The sequence below is a fragment of the Anopheles maculipalpis genome, chromosome 3RL, assembly GCF_943734695.1.
Source record: "Anopheles maculipalpis chromosome 3RL, idAnoMacuDA_375_x, whole genome shotgun sequence".
Classification (NCBI taxonomy): domain Eukaryota; kingdom Metazoa; phylum Arthropoda; class Insecta; order Diptera; family Culicidae; genus Anopheles; species Anopheles maculipalpis.
In genome coordinates, this window is record NC_064872.1 from 12792552 (window position 1) to 12815143 (window position 22592).

The 22592-nt window shown below is 40.5% G+C and overlaps 2 protein-coding genes across 12 annotated transcripts in view; both read left to right on the top strand.

Moving 5' to 3' along the window:
- Positions 1 to 22592, top strand: part of LOC126564362 (zinc finger protein ZFP2) — a 505414-nt gene that overhangs the window by 275641 nt on the left and 207181 nt on the right. The window lies entirely within an intron of this gene.
- The window catches only part of LOC126563730 (uncharacterized), a 94867-nt gene that overhangs the window by 11167 nt on the left and 61108 nt on the right, over positions 1 to 22592 (top strand). For all 6 annotated transcript variants that reach the window (XM_050220409.1, XM_050220410.1, XM_050220411.1 and 3 more), the window contains exons 2-3: positions 15044 to 15344; positions 15424 to 15607. In XM_050220409.1, coding sequence (XP_050076366.1) covers positions 15077 to 15344; positions 15424 to 15607 — 452 coding nt within the window. In that variant the 5' untranslated portion in view covers positions 15044 to 15076. The remainder of the gene's footprint in view (positions 1 to 15043; positions 15345 to 15423; positions 15608 to 22592) is intronic.

The window sequence follows — 22592 nt, forward strand, 5'->3', positions numbered from 1 at the left end:
GTCGATCAACACAGATTCGAGATGACGTGATCACCACAAACATCACGGTTAAGTCGATCAACCTCAGGTACGATTGGTCGCGACAATATGCGTATTGTAAGATAGTGGGTTGACGTTCTATCGTCAGGTATAGCACTACAACTTGACTCAGGCGTGGAGCAAGCGGTTAACCACGAACTGTTAGATAGAACAAGTTGTCGGACATTTTCAAGCTTGTAGGAACCGCTAGGGCGTATGTGTTTCTCTCGCCGTACAGCTTGATCACCGTCATTAAGTCTGGTGTGATGGGACACAAGTTGTGTGCTGTTTTTTCGAAGCCTTGGCATATACCGGACCGGCATTAGCTCACTCGCGGCACGTATTTAGCAGCTGACTCACGACGATTGAATTCACGTTGAAATCTATTTAACATTGTATAAGATATTAACTTTACATCGGTCTGTCTCTCAGAGATAATAACACATTGTTGATCGAATATTGCAGTATTAAAATTCGTTTTAGACATTTAGACCGCCAAGCGCAGTGTCATTAATGAAACTTTGAATAGTACGGAATTTTTTTATGTTCCAAAGTGAATGTTTCTGGTCATTTGATTCTCCACCCCATTTTATGATGCCATTCAACATTAAGAACCTCATTCTGCCATTAAGCTTGGTCAGCGAGAAGTAACAAAAACTCGCTGTTGAAGCTCAACGTGAATGTGGAAATCAGTGACACAAATGACGGAAGATGGTTTTGCAAAAGAAACAGCAAAGGTCACCAGTAATCAACCTGTGTGCGACTGTGTGCGAATCCTGAAGGAAGTAGACATGCTTATGGTGTGATTTAAGACACCGGGAAGAGCAACATAAAAACTGTGTGGCTTTACAACTCCCGGCGAGCTTCGGTTGACCGTTAGTCGGTAACTATTGCTCAACGAGATACGGATGCCAGAAACAGGGAGAAAACCGTCAACCGTTGTTGCACACTGAAGGTTCCCTGGCTGGTTGACAAGTACGATGGGAATGATCTTGAAGCAGTGATTGTTCTTTCTTCTGCCGATGGTAAATGCTATTAAGCGGTATGTCTCACACCATGACTGCAGTTAGTGGGTGAGCAATTTTGACAATCATCCGTCGATGTTGTTAACAAAACCATCGGTGAGATATTGTTGCTAAGTGTGAAAATTGGCAGCTTGTTATTGCTGTGATAATTGTCAAGGTCAATGAATTAGGTTCATAAATTTTGAAGAGTAAATTTGTACCATTGTTTATTAGAATATCTCAAAGGTCACAGCAAAAAGATATGTTCATGATAGTATAACTTCCTTAGCTTGTCGATTGTTTCCATAAAAAGAGCTTCAGAAAAGAATAAGTTCAACCTCAAACGAGTTTTTTTTTTCTACTCCATAGTCACAGTTCCACATTTCATTCACTATCTCACAGCGTAGATAGACATTCCTTCGTTGTTGTTGTCTCTGAAACACTCAACCATCTCCCGACCTCTATCCGCTATCCAAACACAGGTGCATTTGTGAGCTGTTTATTCACCCCCAACTCAAACTGATCAATTAATCACTATTTATGATGGCCACAAGGACACGCAAGCGAATGTCGTAAGCAGCAATGATACCAGCATTCTAACAAAGAATAGCGCCATCTCGGAACGAATGCGCGAGAACACACAAAAAAGTTAGAAAGAACTGCCGTGCCAAGCAGGCGACGAACCCCGTCCAGTAACAATCTTTGTGCGAACATATAATGCATCCGGTCTGATGCAAGAGGCACTGTGGCACGCTCTAACGAAATCGATCTGGGGCCAATTGTTTTACGTACAATTGCCTCTCGCCGAAACAAATCGCATTTAATGCTGTCTAAAGCCGTTCGCATATGAAGCAAAAAATGGAACTAAATGGTCATGTGTGTAATGACAGCTGAAAGCGCGACCATTGACTATGTTCTATGGGGCCGTAGGGTTGTCTCAATTTCAGGCGTTTAAGTTGCGATCGATTGAGTCATTTAGACGATCGGGTCCGTGTGTTGTTGGTAGGGTAGGGTGGTGTTGGTAAAGCTGACTAAGGCCTATGAGTTTCACTGTTATTCTCTGGTGGGGAGGTGTTTCGTATCCGGGAGACAGCACGACCAGTTGATTCGTAAAAGACAAGAGTTGATTTGCATTCAACCTTTCTATTGTCTGGTAGATTCGATATGTGCCGAATTGTTTCATTTGTTTAATTTATTTTTTGTAGATCAGATTTTGCCAATATAAGAAATGGATAACAATTGCTTAGAATAACGATCGTTTCGCAATCTCAATCTCGGGATCAAAACTCATGAACTGGAACTGGAAAAAATTGGAGACATTAAAGTCGAGCAATTTGCGTAGTGCAGAACAATCGCGAAGAATGTTGGCAGTTTTAGCGTGTTGCCAAGCAATTCTTCTTGCGCCAATGCAACAAGTCTGTCAAGTTCGGGCACACAAGTTTTCGAGAGTGTACACACAGGCACAAGCAGTTTGCATATTTTTTCGACACCAGCGCCGCATGGAAAGGAACATCAAAAGCAAAATGACCAACCAACACGATCCCAGCACCTCTGCGGGGTGTGAAGTGTGCAACAAGGCGGCGAGAAACACGCGCAGGGAAGTAATATGCTTGTTGCAATCAGACTTGCGAAAGTGAGAAATTTCCCATCTCTCGCTGGGCTGGGTGCGAAACACACACACACAAACCGTAGGTGGAGGTGTTCGCCGTAAACATGCCAAACCCGAAAGCTTTATGTGGTCGATTTTTTTTTCCTTTCTTCTGTGTCTGCTGCAGCGAAGTTTGTACGCGATGCATGTGCAAAATGATTCGAGGTTTTGCAAATGGTTGAGATTGTAGCTAAACTTTCGCCCGAATCGTTCGTGGGGGCCATTCCGTGGGAGCAGAAGAGGTTTGTTTCATTTTTTGTTGTTGCTATGACATCATTGAAGAGGTGTGAAGTCAACCTAAACGCAGGTCCAGGCAAGCTAAGGAGATCTGTGTGATTCCAAGGGGTTAGATACTCTGCACTTTACTTTCTGCCGTAAAAAATGTCTTAAACGATTATCTCAAAACCTCGAAGATTCCTTCGGTAATTTATTAAGAATTTTTGTACACTTTTTTGTCTTAAAAAATCCTACAATTCTGCTAAGGACTGATCGAAATTTAAGGGAACAATTTCGAAGTTGTCCAAGCCTTTTCTGTATGATGCCCACTGATCAGTTGGTTGATGTCAGAGATACCAAGCTGCACCTACTTTTTCAGTCCGCCAGAGTATACAACACCTAAAGCATCTTCTTTTTTCACTCTTCAAGGTTGAAGTGTGAAACATGACAGAATCAGTAGAAATATCTCAAAATTCCAACAATGGTATTCTCTCTGTGTTGTACTTCAAATGTGACGTTAGAATTCGTCACCCGTTCGTATGATTTGGCTTACTTCACAGATCTTGTCAACCATCACAATTTAATTAAGCATGCAACGAAAGAAAGCACCTTAGCGTTAGCGAATATATTGTTATCGAAAAAAAGGGCACAACGGGAAATAACGCAACAACCACGTCCACCAAACCTTCAAACTGATAAGAAAGTTATGCACATTTTTAATGGCACCCGACGTTGGGTGCGGAAGCGTAATAACTATATTTTTGTTTGACTTAAGCCCCGGCAGTAATAATCTTTCCGTGGCCTTAGCAGTGCTGTGCCGTTTTTCCTCCTCCAGTGTTGGTTTAATGGACACTAACACCGCCGGAACAAATCCTTAGGGGGTTCCAAAAAGATAAAAAGAAAACAAACGAACCATGGGAAGGAAAATCGCTACCTTACACCCACCCCATTTCCACAGTTATTTTGCAGTTTGTTACCTAATCAGTGGTCTTAAGTTGTTCGACGAGTTTAAGCAAACCTTCAACCCTCCTTAATGTGTCACCTCAAACAGTGACACCACCCCTTAATGTCCGGCCGATTGTCATCTGATTTGGGAGACATTTTCAAGCGTAGCGTTCGTAAGTGGGACCGTACGCAAACGAGAGCCCAATTGCATTGTTTGTGTCGGTTGTTTGCTAGAAAGGTGGCGCCGGTGGGAAACGATTCGTTCGTGGGGCGCGATGAAAAGCACGGACGAAACATGGAAACATGGAAAAGAAATTTTCATTGCGAAAAAAAGGGCTTGGAAATTTTGAATGCCGTACTGCTGGGCTGCATGGGATGTGAATTCAAGAAATGTCTGCGTCTGTGGAGGCGTTGCGTATTAGGTTCACCGTGGCTCTCTGCCCGCCTCAAAATGAAGCTCCCCCCCCTCAGATGGGGTTCGAATCCGGTCCCCCAAGTCTTGGATATGGGGTTTTCTAGTGAAACGAGATCGAGTGAAAGTGAGATCCCGCGTATTGAAGCTCGTTGCATATCGGTTTTTAATTTCACATTCACAAATTCAATGTAGCCTGCAAACCATGCTGTGTTGATACATTTACAGCACCCAAACGATCGATTGGTGAGGCGTGGTGGAAGGGCGAGAAGCAAGCGATCGATCTCCAAGGGGTGTCGATCGTTAGTCGTACGCGCGACTCCTGCCAGGAGTTTAGTGTTTCGTTGCGGTTACGCTGTCTAATGGCATGTCGATCACGAGTGCAGCCTTTCGGTGGTGGGTTGCCTTCGGGGTTTTGTCTGCGGTTTTGCGGTACATGCCACGATGGAAGCGTTATGCTTGTTGTCTTTTTTTAATTTTTGTTTCGTTGCATTGCTTCATTGCACAGGGGCCAAGAATTCGCGTGCTGGTCATATCCTTGACACCACCCATGGTGTGGCAGGTATGTGGCAGGGTAGGAAACTCAACAATATGAATGCAAATTTTCTTTAGCTGCACGATTCCCGAGCCCTTAAGCGGAAGAAAACTTGTGCGTGAAGAAATCATAAAACTGCGCTCGTTTGGTTGCAATAAATAATGAAGCATTTTTATATGTCGTTAATTTATGGGAAGGGTTCGAATAAAGGGGAGTGACTTTGTTATTTATGTGCGACTCGTATCAGCGATCTTATGCCAATGGGCCGTTGATGTACTGATCAGTCTTTCGTTACTTGTTCGAATTATATAAATATTTATCTGAGCAAATGAATGGGCAATGAGCTAGGCAGGGTGCCTTGTTGAATGTTGATGCTAAATTGGAATGCAATTAATAGCGATAAACATAATCGTTGCAGAATGTTGTTATCGGATTTTGCAAGGTGAAAGTCAACGAACTTTTAAAGGAGTTGGTGCCTACTGTATAGTCTCTGTTCTGTCTCTATCTCTGTCTCCGTATAGCCTTAATTCTTCTCCTTTAGCACTACCACCTCGGCAGATCTTGGCCTGTTATTTGTGGACTAGACAGCTAGTCCTGCGTACGGATAGACGGTCCAAACGGGTTTCGATATCCGGTGCTGCCCTAAGAAGAAGACCATCGGCGCTGCTTCCTCGCCGGCGCCCATAGATTTTCATTAGCTTAGCTTCGGTGGAAAGTATGTTCTGCTGAAATTTTTACTGAATACTTACGATCATATTCCATAAAACAATACAGATCTTGAAAATCCTGATCTCCCTTGAAGCTGAAGTATTCAAGAGAATCTTACAAATTCATGCAAGCCAACATTCTACAGAATCACGAAGCATCTTTACTCGTATCTTTTTGTAGTTTTCTGCGATCGACAAAGCTGTAAAGAACTTTTACAGTCCTAGACTTTATAGCATAGACTTTGTTCAAAACTGATTAATTCTTCTGAGCCGTTTAGGAGAGGAAGATGATGATCAGAAGAAATTTTGTTTTTTTTTTTTTTTTCGTTGGAAAAAGCAATAGCGGAGTCCTTACTTAGACGAGCTCTAAGAGATGCACGGTGATCTTATCATGCAGTGCAGCGAATGAGACTCGCCAGTCTCCGCTTGTTACATCATGAGAATGGCACGGGTCACCAAAACTCTTAAACTCTTATTAGACCGTTGAACCAACATGAACAGAGGAGTTGGTGTAAAGCGCATGTTCGTTAGTGTATGGAAAGCTTCTCCAGCAGGCCAACGCCACGAAGCGGTTGTTAGTTTTAGCCGAGTTTTTATCGATTCAACATGAACTATGATTTGATTTAGCTGACTTTTGCAGCACAAAGATGTTGTTTAAAATTGATTGGATGATTGATTTCATTGCAACACCAAAATGAGTTTTGTCAGTTTAATTTCCATTAATCAAGCAAAATTGAAGCTGTATCACACCAAACATTTTTTCTAACCTATCATCCTGTGTGATGTTAATTAAAAATCTGTGTCAACTGAACAAAAAAACACCAAACCGAACAACATAGCGTGTGTAGTTTCAATAACTCACAAGCCATAACGTTTTTGAACGTAATAAAAGGACGGTACGCTTTTTGTGACACGTCCATTACTTACCCTTTTTTGCCAGCATCCTAAAATGCTACACTTTCACAGCCCACGACTCGATCCCGAATGAGAACAAGGTTATGTTCTTTCGTGTGGGAACCTAAACTTGCTCCGGTGCACACCGGTGTGAATGAACAGGAGGAGAAGAAAAAAGAAAACAACAACAAACACAACGTCTTTGCACAAAAAAAGCAAATAAAAGGCCGGCAACAAAACAAATGCACAGTCACTGTTTTGTTTTGCGAAAAGCTAAAAGCCACTCACCTTTAGCTTTAGCGGGATGCAGAAAAATAATGCTTTTTTGCTGTCAGCATCACTGAGTTGATGTGAATGGAGTTTTTTTGAGGTTTTTTTTCTGTTTTCTTCTCAGAGACTAATTTTCTTTCCAACCCCGCTAAATGCACAGAGACATGCGGTCCTAAAACTAGGCGCTATTCGTGTGCAATCAATTCTCTGGTCGGCGATAGATAGCACGCAAAATTCCAACGGCACTTCTTAGGCACAATTCTCGGAAGTACCTTTTAATTTCGTACTCGAAATTGTGATTTTATTATCTTCATCCGTCGTCGATTTGGGGCGTTGGTTTTAAGTTTTGCCGCGTTAAAAATGGTAAGACAACGAAAGTTTTTCCAACATTCCGCAACGTACCCAAAGCCCAACCGTCGTCGTCGTTGTCAGTATCAGAACCGTACCATCGAAACGGATCGCTTACACACGTGGCCGCTGTGTCGTAAAGCTAAGCAGCTCAACCAGATAAACGTGTTTCCGCATGCAAAAATAAAAGGAAAACGAAATGGCAGTTGAATTCAATGTGCGCCAAATCGAAGCCAATTGTGTTGGCTGTGTTTTTTTGTTGTTGCTATATTTCTTCATGCTCCGTAATGGGCTGTGTTTGGAAGTGATTCGGATGATTGGAGCAGGAGAAAGCAATCCGTTCCATTATGCAACGGTGGTGCAGGCAGGCATAGGGTTAATGAATGTATGCATATTTACGAGTCGGATTTTTGGTGCGCGCGAGCGTGGTAGAGTTTTGAATGCAAATATCGTTAAGTAGTCACCTGTTTCGGGTGAGCACGAGTCGGTCGTGTTTGAGTAATGGGTTATAATGAGTGAATAGTAAATTGATATAAATTGTTTGGCAAATGCTACAGATCGTTTATTGCTTCGCATGGAAAGGCAAATTTGATTGACGCGAAAAAGTGCGTAGGTTTTTTTGTAGTAATTTATGCAAATGTTTCGGTCAATTTACATACCGTTGTTAGGCGTTTCATTTATTTAATTAAGATTATGTATACAAAAATGGAAAAGTGACTCAATATGGTTGGTTTTTTTAATTTTCTTTTCGTGTCTTTGCTGGCCTCAGGTCCTGGCAGGTCCATGTCTAGCTTCCTTGATTGGATATAACCGAATGTAGATAGTAAATATTTTATGTCCGTTCCGGCAGTAGAGAAGCCTCCAAATTTTAGAAGTCACGGACCGTTCTGGTTATCGCGGCCGTAAAAAAGGCTTTAATGACCTGCTGATACAACGTAGTTGAATAACCGCTTACCAATACTTCTGCTGGAGATAGCTTTACTGATGAAAGGTATCATGCATAATATACTACACGTCTTCTAGGCTTCACGAATTGTTAGATCATACCAAAAACGACTGCAAACAGGAACGCAATGTAATGATTTTAGATATTTAATATTTTCTTATCTTCCAGGCTCCTTTTTATTTGGCAAAGAAAGAACAAATGCTTCTTAAAATAGAATTTAAATACAATAGCATTTGAAAAGGAACCGGATTTGAGCATCTGATTATTCTTCTGCTATTGATTCTGTTTCAATTCTGGAGATCATGTACTAGATTATAATGCACAAAACGATGGATTTGTTTTTGTTGCAATAATTCTTTGAAGGTTCTTCTTCTTCTTGGCCTGCTCAGGATCGAGCATGTCGCTTAAATATGGCCAGGTCGCCAATCCGTTTTCAGGAATCTCGGTTTAGGGCTGCAATCCTCCATTCACGCTTGCATAAGATCTCCGGCAGGCTAGACTCCACTTGATCCAGCCAATGAGCTACGCCTCGTCCCGAACAGGTCGCTGACGAGCACCTTCTTGGTGGGGCATGAGCCCAGCATCCTGATTACGTACCTCAGCCAACGTATTCTACCCGCTTTGACTACCGTCAGGATATCAGCACCGCCAAACAGCTCAGCTAGCTCGTGGTTCATTCTCCTTCGTCATATGCCCTGCTCGCACACACACACTCGCACGCTCTTTGAAGGTTTCGTTTGTTTAAATATTTTTAATACTATTTTTTAAAACAAATATTAAGTTATCTGAGGTTTGAAACCTGCAAACATTTTTCCATTTCTATGTGTTATTGCTTATTTTAATATTAAATTCTAGTTACAAGATCTCTGCGAGTTGCAATATAAAGCTTTTTCTAGGAATTATTTGGATATCTTTTACTAGTTTAATCAAGCAGTAGGCAAATCAGAATCTTGATAACGGATCATTGTTGATTGATTTGTATCTGATCGTTGTAAATCTGCACAATCTTAAGTCGTTATCAATTTATTTTGGCCACACTGGTTGATTTCATTAGTCCGTTTTTGAGAGGTGAATTTAGTCTCAAAGATGAAAAGCATCAATAAATAAACTGTAAAAAAATTGTTCATGTTATGTTCGCAGCCCTTTCGTTTATTTCTGTTATCTGAAAATTTTTGTATTTTATTTAAGTATTTTATTATATCGAATTTTTTCTACAGCTATACAAAAAGACACAAACATATAGCAATTCCAGACTGTCGATTGTTAACGAAAAAACTTAAGTTTTTGCTGCAAAAATTATTTATAACAAATGTTTGCCTCATTGTACTCCCGTGCGTCGATTGTTAACGAAAAAACTTAAGTTTTTGCTGCAAAAATTATTTATAACAAATGTTTGCCTCATTGTACTCCCGTGCATAAAATGAAAAATGTAACCTTCCTGTAACCTTACGTATTTCTGCATAGAACTCATGTTTATTTTTTAAAGGAAATTTTTTACCACATACCTTCTCCGTTCTTTCATCGTATTTACTGAATTCTACATAATCATCTTATCATTTTTGAAAAAACCTTTTTCCATTTGCAATTGACGCAGTACCTATCTTGCCCGCGCATATCTAATAGGATTAGTTTGCGGATTTGGTTTCTATTCCCGGCGAGCGCAGAGTGCAAAACTTCGACCAAACGCTTTAATTTAATAACTCCACATTCCACAGCACACACACACGGACACATTCCACGCAAATCTTAAGCACCCAATTGCGCTGTGACATAGAAAGGTCGATTGCACGATGCACCCACGGCAAGAGAAGAAACGGTGCATCGCTCATAATCATTATGACGTTCGGGTATTTGCTTGTGTTTGCTTGTGTTGTCTTTTCTTCTGATGAAAACCCGCGGTGGAAAATTTGAGTGCAGGAAAAAGTAGGTTCATCGACATCGCGCTGGGGTGGGCTGTCCCAAAAATAAGCTCTTTCACCGAACACTAGCGAAACAAGAGAGAGAGAAGTGGTAGTGTCCACCACGTCCAAGTCCACGACGAGCAAGAAGAAAAGCTTTTTACTGGCGAAAATTATTTTTGCATAACTCGGTTATGAATATCCGTGGCCCGGGTTTGGACGTCGCGTAGGTGCGCTGGAAACTTTAAATCAATATTGCTTTCCTGGGGCCGCCGAAACTGCCCGACCGGGACACGGTACGCAATTTATCTTCTTCTCACAGCATCGAAGCATAACCAATTGGTATTGTTTTTGCTTTCCTTCAGTCGATGGATGGACGGCGGGATGGTGTGTGTGCGGAGGAAGGAAAACCTTCGAAAAATCGAAACCGGCAAGCTGGTACCGGAAACGATGCCGCGCGAAAAGTGACGGAAACGATCGGAATGCATTTTTTTCTCTCTCTAACAAACGCTTCGCTTTTCTCTAAACCATTTTCAATTTCTACGATCAATCTGTAGCAGTAGATTTGACTTTTGCTGTTGTATGCGTTTAATGTTTTCCCTCGTTTTGATCGATTTGTGAAGCGAGTTTTTCTTTTTAATGCCTTTTTTTGTTGTTGCATTCAATGCAGCCAAATGAAAATGTGTTTCTTTTTTTCTTGAATTTTCCTCCGCTGGCGCTTTAATCTGATCTCATCCATTGCCTGAGATGCAATTGTCGATCGCTAACCGTACAAGCCGGAAGGATGGAAAGCATATCAACCTGCGAGCGGTAAGGGAAAGGAGAATGAAAATCGAAAGCATTTAACCGGCTTATTAACTGCTAATTAATTGAGTCGATCGCAAAGGTACCAGTTTTTTTTCGATTTATGCTCATTTCATGGAGAGGGCTTCAGCTATCGAAGCGAAATTATTTTCACTGCAATAAAATTGTTTGCATTTGTTAATCGTTTTAACTTTATGTTTTACTGCGAATGAGATTAATTATAAGATTTAATTTACATGGTGTGTCAGATTAATTTACAAAAACAAGAGAACATTTATGCTTGGATTAAATGTTTTTATTAATTGAATAAGTACGTGTGAAAATTCCTGTTTCAAAAGAAATTAAGTTTAAGCTTTTGGCGTTTCGAGCCCCACTTATAGCTGCTCACAATCAGCGTCCTGTGACGAGCAGAAAGCATCAACTTGATTGCATTGAAACGGAAAAGACTGCTCCATACTGCCGACCGGCGGCTTCAAACTCCAATAAACATGCATTTTAGTACATTTTGATTACTAATTACCGTCAACGCTGTCAATCAATCACTCTTAAAATGCTTGGCCGCCACACTCTCTGGGCAATGCTTTCGTTGACCCCAAACTTTACCACACACCACTAAACGCCTGAATAGTGGCATCATATAACGCGGTCCGAAATCCCATCCCGCGAGCTCATTATGTAACGATAAAGCTCGAGGCGAGAGACAACATTTTCTGCGATCTCGATCTGCGGTGAAGGGATCTTTCAAAGTCTGCACGTGCTTCGCCCCTCCACCCCTCCCCTAGACGCCAATCACTCATGGAGGTAAACTGCCGTATATGGTCTACAAGTACGTGATAAAAGTAACTCTACAATGATTACGGTACATGGAGGCATCATTGCGTGCTGGTGTGACACGGGATAAAGTGAAGAGAAATGGAAAAGCATATGAGGTATAGAAGAAAGAAAAAAACACATAAAACCAATGCCTCTGATTGATCACTTCCGTTCGTAATAGTGCACGTGCTCCGTCAGCTAAAGGCGCAAAAGGTGATCACCGCGGTCCATCACCCGACGGTGACATATTATGCGCGTGCGCGCGTAACGCGTGAGCTGAAGCATATTGGGTTATATGGCGCTCAGTTCCATTGTCAGGGTGGAAAGGCGAAGTTTACGGTCAACGTGCTGGAACTGTCGATACGGCGTTTGTCCACTGTCGGATCGGCCTCATTTGGCTTGAAAGCGTTGTTTGACATGTGTTTGTTTCAAGCTTCTATTTACAACGCTTACCGTTCGACTGTTTACCATATTGTTTGGAGGGTTTGGTTTCGTAGTCTTGGGCTGTTTGTACCGTTTACCTTCGATGGAATTCAGTAGACAAAACGAATAATCAAATTATTATTTATTCTAGTCAAGTAAAACAAACGGCGTTTGATTTTTTTACTAGCGCAAATCTATTATCTGGGAGACTGTAGCGGATCTAACGGCGGATCTAGGGCCCCGAGAACTGTCTAGTATAAGACGATTTCTGTAACACAATTCGTAGTAGCTTCGTAGCAAGAAATTATATTCAGGGCTCCTGATGTTCGGGTTAGGGCCACGTTGATCATCGCAAGACAAATTAAAATTTAAAGGCCTCAAATAATATGGCCAGCACATGAAACATAAAATTTTAGTAAGAACAATTGCAGCACAATTGGCAAAAAAAATCCTTTAAAAAAACAATCGGGCTGTCAACGTGTATCTCTGAAGAATTCGAAGATTCATTTGATGCCATCGGCTGTGAGCTATCTTCTTCTTGTAGACTACAAATAACCTACTAGGTCAAGCCGGCCCTCAAATGGCCTACTGGAGTTGCTGATGCAACGTAATTGAATAATCAGTCCTCACTACGGAGGAACGATCTGGATGGGATTTGAACCCGGGTCCTAGCAATGGGTCCTTAGGATGACCCGTTCCGGCCCGTTTCCAGCCCGTGTGACATAAGTTTCGATTCCAAACAAGTAGATCCGACTGGAATCGTCGAAGCCGTCGGAACCAATGAAACTGTTTAAACCATCAGAATCATCCGAACAGAACCGTTGGAACCGTCGGAACCGTTGACTCCGGTCATAATGCTCGTATCGATCGTAGCTATTTGCAGTTATTGGGTTCATTTTTATTGCATAGATGAAATGCGTTAACAGAATCCGAAATGTTCTTTAGAATGACTTTAGTTCGAAATCGTTTAGAATCTTGCCTGGATTTAATGCACTGATACTGGTCATAATCCACATCCACACTGGTACTGGAACCGGGCGCATGCTTATTATTCATACTGCCTGAATACAAGTTCAAGCATTCTCACCGATCCGTTGTCAGGGTGGAAAATCGAAGTTTACGGTTAACGTGCTGGAACTGTCTATCCGAAGGTACCGAACGATTCCGGAGCGTGCAGACCATCGTCAGGAGCTAGTTCCGCTTTGTCGGATAGTTGTAGTAGTTGGATAGTCAGTCCTCACTATGGAGCAACGGTCTAAAACGGTTGAACCCCAGGTGGGGTTCAAATCTCATGAGAAGATCCCATCCGTCGGAAGACCGGTACCGATGTCGCCACATGTGTTCATAAGTCATTTGAATCGCGCTCCCAGCCCAGGAAAGGATTATTTCATGTTTAAAATGATTGTATCATTTTATGTTAAATCGTTTGTTTCGTTTAATTTAATTAACCTACTTTCAACTTTAATGTGGATTGAACAATCGGATTTGCATGTGATTTACGTAATTAAAACAACATGTTCTTGCCTCATGGGCAGACAAGCAATTATCTTAAGCACTGTTTTGTTTGCTTCATAAACATGATGCTCGCTGTAGGTTTTCAAAAACTTTGAGTGTCGTTGGCGACTTTTGTTTGCATCTTTGGTTATGTCCATTGGGGTGTTTGTCCTTGTTGAATTGTTTGCTTTGAACAGTTTATTATTGAAAAGACATAGAGTAACCAGCATAACTGACTGAAGTCAGTCAATGTTTTGTTCAAACATTGTCATTCGCATTCCCAGTCATTTGCAGAAAAATGGACAAATTAATGTTGTATTTTTGCTGTTTAAAAACTGAATGAGGTATATTTTCTCTTTTTCGATCTATTAAATGCAGCTCTCTTGATACGACGCATCGAAAATCAGGTGCAGTTGTGTAGCTGCTATTGCACCTGCAAGACTTCTCATACCCAGTGACGAACTCTTCAGCCCTTACAACCAACCCTTAACACCGTATGCTGTGCCGTGCCAAACGGTTACAGTCACTCAACACGGTGTAAGAGTTCATTTAAGCGAGATTGGATTAAACAAAAGGAGACCGTAATTGAGTACATACTTTATTTCTTTCGTACATCCGCCCCTTTCTAGCTGAGATTAATTAGCAAGATCGGATTTCTTGGGGGGCCATTGTTTTCGGTTTCGCCTCAACCTGAAACCTGAAACATCAATTCGATCCAATCCAAGTACGTTTCCTTCTGTTCCTTCACCTCACCGCGTTGGGCTTTGCTGATTGATTTTCGTCTTCGGCTCGGCGTCTCGGCAAAATGGGGAGTTATTTACATCTCATCACATTCAGCATCTGGCGAAATCGTTCCGTTTAGCGTTTAGCGTTTAGTTCACTTCACTTCCCGAAGGCACACCGGCCTCTTCCCAAGTGGTGAATAGTGGTACTACCTTCACCAGAAGATTATCGCGATCGTCTATTTTTTCTCATTTCATTCGGTCTTCCCATTCGACGATCGTGGTAAAGTGGGCTACCCCGGTTGAAGTTTCTAAACGGAACGGCTCTACCCTCTGCATGGCTCTGCAGTAGAATGGCAGGGATAGGAAAAGCGCTCGCTCACTCGCAGCTAGGCCACGGCGTCAGGTTATGAAATATGCAACCTAGGATTGGCATGTTGATATTTGCCGGCATCTTGAAGGCAGAACCTTTAGCGTTTGGTTTAGGAAAAGCCGTTTTGCTATTCAGTGGGCGAAAATGAATAACAGCCTGTAAGCAGCCGTCCATCAGCACCGAACCACGAACCTTCGCATTTTAAAGGCTCGAACCGTCGCTCTCACTCGACTGAGAGATTTTTGTTTTGTGTTGCAGAATTCGGTCAGCTTTCGATAATCAAAATACCACGATCGAAGAGTGTGGAAGGGGAGGATGCTTACGGTCGCTTTTTGGGCAACAGAAATTGAGGGTGCAGCAGCTTGTGCAGAGTGCTTGGCTGCTCCTTCAGAAAACAATCCCATCATTTGATGCGAATGATCTCGATGAAGAAGGGCTTGCTTAGGAAAATAAAAACTGTGCCAATCTGTTCCTGATCTTTTGTAACGTTTTTAGGACAACACATACTAACACAGAATTTGATATTTTGTTCCTCACAAGTAACTCAAGGTTCGTGTTTTGTACTCTTTTCAGGGTGCTTTTGCGGAAGATGTAGTAAGCGTCGGAATGGAGCAGAACATTTTCGATGTATCGGATGACATTTCGTTTCCGTGGTTGCCGGCGTACGCCGAGGCAACGGAAGCGAGTCCACTTAACACCACCAGCAGCCGGATGCTGGAGACGATCGTCGAGGAAACATCCGACGATGATGATGGGCGCGGCGATAAGGACCAGGCTGGCACACAGCAACCACTCAGCTGGTCCCAGTACGATCATGTTTGGAGTTCCGGCGGTTCAGACGCCGAGTCGGTGATACGCGTCGAAACTCCTTCCGGTAAGCACTGACAAAGGCCGAAGCGAACCCTTATTAGTCTGCCTCATTTCTTATACCATGTACCATTCTTTCGTTGTAGATCAAGACACAATGTCCGAGCGCGACTTCATCTGTCCTCCGAAGCGTCGCAAGCAGGAGACATCGTTCGGCGATGAGTTTCTTGCTTCCGATCTATCTGCCATCTACGGCAGACGGCCGCGCATTTGCGAACCGGACGGACTGGAAGCGAATGAATATTTCATGAAGCGACACAATGAACAAAGGTACGTCAAGTTTGTCTCCGGTGATAATCCACCAGCAGAAAGTACGGCGAAAGAAGATAAAAACGTTCAGCTTCCATTCGGTTGGTTGACATTTTGAGCGCATTTCATGGTTATTACGATACCCAAAAACGGTCGAGCGGAGTGACAGTTTTACATCACGGGATTTGTAAACATTTTTCAGGGTAGAAACGTACAAGTGTCTCTACTTCAGGAGGAACAAAATGTGTATTTAATAGCCCTCACGGAATGATGTTCGTGAGGAATGCTTTTTCTTTACGACCATGTCACTATTGTGGCGGAACGGTATGGCAAATAATGATAAATTGTTACAGCAAAGCTTACTCCACTGCACGACGGCTTATGGCTCGTGATTGAAGAGTTATTTTTGAAAGCTTTATTATTTCCAGTGGCAACAAAACAGCTTGCACTTTTGCAAAGTTGTGAACAGTTGTCATAATGCAAACGCATCACCATTCCCACATTTGAATTACCCTAGAAACAGCATTATTCTAAAGAGGTTCGGTTCTCACGAACCATTTGAACCAAATCTGCTTACCATACATTTTAAGTAACATTCAGTCATAAATCGATGGCACCATACTGCGTGCATCGTCCGGCAATCCTATGCTAGCAGGAAGGTCATATTACAGACCTCCACGCCTGTACCATACTCTGCCGTGGGAGCGCAACCGCTTTATGCATACGTTGCATTCCTTTATTTACAGTTCAAGTACATATCAATCACTAATACCCAAACGCAGTCCAGGCGTCTCCTTCTTATATTTTACATTCTTACTTTGTAGAATTGTGTAGACTTAAGTTAGCATTAAACCTTTCTGAATAAAGTCAAACATTCAATAATCGAGAGTCGAAGTGGAAGGTCTATGATTTTACGGTGATGACACGACCAACATACACAGCGATTACATGGCGATTACATGGCGACCGTGACAGTCGAGCTTTGCGTTAGTGAATTTTATTGATACAAACCAAGAACAGTGATAAGTGATAGTGAAAAATTCGACAAGATGGGAAAAACTCAGTCGAAAAAAGTGCAACTATCTGGAGACCCTCAGGTTCAGATTCTCAATCAGCTTGAGATCCATGAAGAGATCCAAACCCAACACGAGCTGAAACTGAATATTATCCTGGCGTTGGTGGCAATTCACTTGCTAATCACGCTCTACAGGCTCTACAAAGAGAACACAAGAAGACAAGCAGTAAAAGCAGCTAAATCAGTTGCTGATTTCACGAACGCGTGACAAGCAATTTTGAAAAATGAACCATCACCTTGGAAAAAGAACATTCCACCTGAACAGTGCAGTGACGAAACGAATCAAAACAATTTAACTTGAGTGATTACTCATAATGGGAAACAATACACCTGAACAGTGCAATAAGGAACGAAGTGCTGCTGTGCCGTAGGACGGAAGGAAAATAAGTGCAAAATAAACAAGAATAACAAAAATATCAACTGCAGACAGAGGACCGGCAAGCGGGATTTGGATTTGGATGAACTGGCAAACCGCCGAGCAACAACGTAGCAACATCAAACCTGTGACGATGAAACCCGTGTGACGATACCCATGACGAGGAATATACCTAAATCATAGCAGCAACACGCCGAGCAACAACGTAGCAACACCAAACCTGTGACGATGAAACCCGTGTGACGATGCCCACGACGAGGAATATACCTAAGTAAGTGACAAACTAGTTCATAAGTGAAAAGTGTGGAAAAAGGGCTGAACGTGTCAACCTTTAATTCATTTGCCCAATAATTTCAATTATCTACGGAGTGGTTCATCTATCCTTGTTTTATTTGATTTAGAATTAATTTTTATTCGAATTAGATTTTTTTAAATGATAGAATTAATCGAGGAAGATGTCCAAACATTAATAAAACTTCATAGTAATCTAAAGAAATCTATTAATAAAAGATTTAGGACAGAAACCTTACAAGCTAAATTGCATTATGTAGAAACTCTTTACAAAGACATTGAATATAATTTGATTGAAAAGGAAACACAAATCCCGGAGAGTAGGTTAAAATTTTTTATTAAAGCCTCGCGTGAGACATTTTACGAAATTAAGCAAATTATTAATCAAAAGTTGCAAGAAAATTTACAAACTGAAACAAAACGTAGTACAGTAATCATGACACCCCCAATCGTCCCTCCAGCAGCAGCAGCTGGACCCAAAACGTTCGATATAAAAACAGCAACTGCGCTGATTCAAAAATATGATGGCTCGCCTTCCGAGCTTGATACATTTGTCGACTCTGTCAGTTTGCTTTCAGATTTAACCGAGCAGGAACACATAGCAACAGCTATTAAATTCGTAAAAACCAGACTGAGTGGTAAGGCACGATCCGCTTTACCACCCAATCCTCAAACATTAGCTGAAATTACAAATGCCATTAAACAGGCATGTAAAAGTGTGGAAACACCTGAGTCAGTATTGGCCAAAATGAAAGCCACTAAAAACAAAGGGGATCAACAAAAATTTTTTGAGGAAGTTGAAACACTCTCGCAAAAACTATCTACATTATACATTGACAATGAGATCCCACCTAATGTAGCTAATAAAATGGCTACCAAGGCTGGTGTGGATACACTGATTAACGATGTATCCAATACCGAATTGAAAATTATTTTGAGAGCTAACGAATTCGACTCAATTCAAAAAGCTATTCAAAAAATTAATGAATCGCAATCTGAACAGCCCCAAGTATATAACATCCAATCGAGAGGACGTGGTAGAGGAAATAACTCTCAAACTTCCAATTTTTCGCGCAACAGATCATATCCAAACAATGATTTAAATCGTCCTTATCGAAGTTATTACCAGAATCAAAACAGACGTGGGAACGGAAGAGGACATAATAATTTTCGAGGTAGTTTCCGAGGAACCTACCAAAACAGAGGGAGGAATTCTTATCCTTCAAATAATTATAACCAACACAGAACTGGACATGGGCATAATGTGTTTTACGCTCAAGCGGAAAACTGCCCAGTCCCCCAGCAAATGGTAGTTGGGGGAATTGTTTCGAATCAACCACAAACCACGCAAATGCAACCGAATCCACAGCAGAACACGCACCAGTGTGTAACGTTCAACAGAAGATAAGCAAAACTTGTTACAGCATTAACACAAATTGTACGAATTTTATAATAATTAACCTTGGATTTTCAAGCTCAGAGTGTACGTTATTAGTCGACTCTGGAGCTGAGCTTTCTATTTTTAAATTTAATCGAATCAACCAATCCCCATTTATAAACGGAAATGAAAAATGTACTATTACTGGCATAAATAATTCACCAGTAGAGACACTGGGCTCTACTGTAACAAAAATATTTCTTCCGAACAATGTCGAAGTCGATCACAAATTTCAGTTGGTCGACTCTACTATCCCGATCCCAACAGATGGTATTTTAGGGCGAGATTTTTTTAACAAAATATCGTTGCGTAATTAATTACGATACATGGCTTTTATCAGGAGTTTTCAACTCTGAAGAAATTCATATCCCGATTGAAGATAATTTGAATGGTGAATTCGTTCTACCACCCCGATGTGAGGTGTTAAAACAAATTCATTATGACGAATTATCAGAAGATCAGGTACTAATTTCGAATGAAATTAGCCCTGGCGTTTTTTGTGCTAATACCGTGATAAATAACAATAATAAATTGACAAAACTTATCAACACAACTGAAAATTTTGTAAGAATCAACAAAAACTTTCCTAAAACACTTATTCCTTTGAAAAATTACGATTGTTATTCCTTTGATCCAGCCAATGTCGATGATCGGACGAAAAAATTACTTTCTGAAATAAAAACTGATCACATACCACCTGATTATAAACAGAAACTTACAGATCTCTGTTTAAAATACAATGCCGTGTTTGCTTTAAAAGGTGATACCCTAACTTGCAATAATTTTTACAAACAATCCATTAATTTGAATGACAGTAATCCAGTTTACATTAAAAACTACAGGATTCCTGAAGTTCAGAGAAATGAAATTAGTAAACAAGTAGAAAACATGCTGAAAAATGAAATTATCAGACCTTCAGTCTCACCGTATAATTCCCCACTTCTATTAGTTCCGAAAAAATCTTCCACCGATAATAAAAAATGGCGCCTAGTAGTTGATTTTAGGCAACTGAATAAGAAAATAGTTGCCGACAAATTTCCTTTACCCAGGATTGATGACATATTAGATCAATTGGGTAGAGCTAAATATTTTTCTACTCTCGATCTGATGTCTGGATTCCACCAGATTGAGTTAGAAGAAAATTCTAAGAAATTCACCGCCTTCTCCACAGCAAATGGTCACTATGAATTTAATCGGTTACCGTTCGGTTTAAATATTTCTCCGAACAGTTTCCAGCGAATGATGACCATTGCACTCAGTGGATTACCACCTGAGTGTGCTTTTCTTTATATCGATGACATCATCGTCATCGGATGCTCTGTAAAACACCATTTACAAAATTTGGAAAACGTTTTTAAGAAACTTCAACATTTCAATCTAAAGCTGAATCTTGATAAATGCAATTTTTTCTGCGCTGATGTTACCTTTTTGGGACATCACGTATCTCAACATGGTATCTTACCTGATAAATCCAAACATGAAACTATCATTAATTATCCTACACCCAAAAATGCTGACGATGTCAGAAGATTTGTTGCCTTCTGCAACTATTATCGAAGATTCATCCCGTATTTTTCAGAAATTGCATCCCCGTTAAACGCTCTATTAAAGAAAAACACCAAATTCATTTGGAGTGAAGAATGCAATAATGCATTTTCAACACTCAAAGACAAATTGATATCCCCACAAATACTTAAATTTGCTGACTTCAACAAAAAGTTCATTTTATGCACTGACGCGTCGAAAAACGCATGCGGTGCAGTTCTGTCGCAACCATACGGAAATATCGACTTACCGATTGCGTATGCGAGTAGGACATTCACCAAAGGAGAGAGAAACAAGTCCACAATTGAGCAAGAGCTAACAGCGATTCACTGGGCTATAACATATTTTCGACCATACCTTTACGGCAGACGATTCACGGTCAGAACAGATCATCGTCCGCTAGTATACTTATTTTCGATAAAAGACCCCGCATCAAAACTAACAAGGATGAGAACTGATTTAGAAGAATTTCAATTCGATATCGAGTACGTGAAAGGAAAAGAAAATGTCGGGCCTGACGCCTTATCACGCATCGTTATCGACTCAGAAAAACTTTCAAACATTCTCGCTTTACCAGTCCAAACGAGGTCCATGACAAAACCAACAACGAGTATAGAAAACCAGATGTCTAAGCCTAACGAGACTGATCACCTCAAGGCGTATGACTCTATTAATAACATCGATGCATTTAATTTGCCAAAATTGATGTTCACAATCCTGAACAATGACTTATACGTAAATATCATGACAAAAAATGTGAAAAAGGTACTTGCTCAAGCGCAATTTCCTTATGCATTGAAACGTTTTGATTTGAAAAAATATATACGTATGATAAATGAAATGGCCATAAATCTAAAAATACAAAAATTAGCAATTGCAAATAACAACATTATATTTTCGCTGGTAGATAAACAATTGTTCAAAACAATTTGTAACGAAATATCAAAATATGTCGACATAATATTTTACAATCCAGCACAAATTATTACATGCAAAAACGAAATCAATAAAATTATCTCAGAAAACCACGATACCCCTTCGGGAGGACACGTAGGTACATCGAGACTGTTGAAAAAATTAAGAAGTTCATTTTATTGGACTAACATGAAAACAACTATTAACAATTATGTTAAAAATTGTGACAAATGTAAACAAAACAAACATACGCTAAAAACTAAAGAAGCGTTTATTGAAACAACGACACCAGTTCAACCATTTGACGTCGTGTCCATCGACACGATTGGACCTTTTACGAAATCCATAAGTGGAAATCGTTATGCATTGACTGCACAATGCGATCTAACTAAATTTATAATAATAGTACCAATTATCGATAAGCAAGCTAAGACACTTGCAAAAGCATTTGTTGAAAATTGCATTCTTGTGCATGGTTGTCCCTTACAGATAAAATCTGATATGGGAACCGAGTACAAGAATGAAATATTTCACAATATATGTAAATTCTTAGCTATAGAACAAAAATTTTCCACCGCTTACCATCCTGAAACTATTGGTAGCCTGGAAAGAAACCACCGAAGTCTGAATGAATACTTACGGCAATTTATAAACGATCAGCAAGATGACTGGGACACATGGCTACCATACTACGTTTTCAGTTACAATACAACCCCACACTCTACACATCAGTACTCACCATTCGAGTTAATATTTGGCAAGAAAGCTAACATACCACAGTCTATTCAAAATTGTAGTAATTTAGATCCAATTTACGATTATGACTCTTATTTCACTGAATTAAAATTCAAGATCCAATCATCTGTAAAGAATACTAGAGAATTACTTGAAAAATCAAAAGTCAACAGAATCAATAAACAGCTTATAGAAACAAACCCTATTGATATCTCTGAAGGAGAAACCGTTTGGTTAAAAAAGGAAAACAGGAGAAAGCTAGATAAAGTTTATGTAGGACCATTCGAAATTCTTGAAATAGACCACCCAAACGTAATAATAAAAAATATAATCAATAATGAAATCCAAAAGGTTCATAAAAATAGATTAATAAAATAGTTCCATTGCATGAACATAATATAAATGAATATAAACATTACTAAATATTGCAATAATACATTTATAAAACAAACATAAAACAATTGTAAAGGCGTCTGGACCACGCACATCTTGGAATGACTTCATTATATTACGTCATTCTCCTTAAAAGGGGAGGTGTCATAATGCAAACGCATCACCATTCCCACATTTGAATTACCCTAGAAACAGCATTATTCTAAAGAGGTTCGGTTCTCACGAACCATTTGAACCA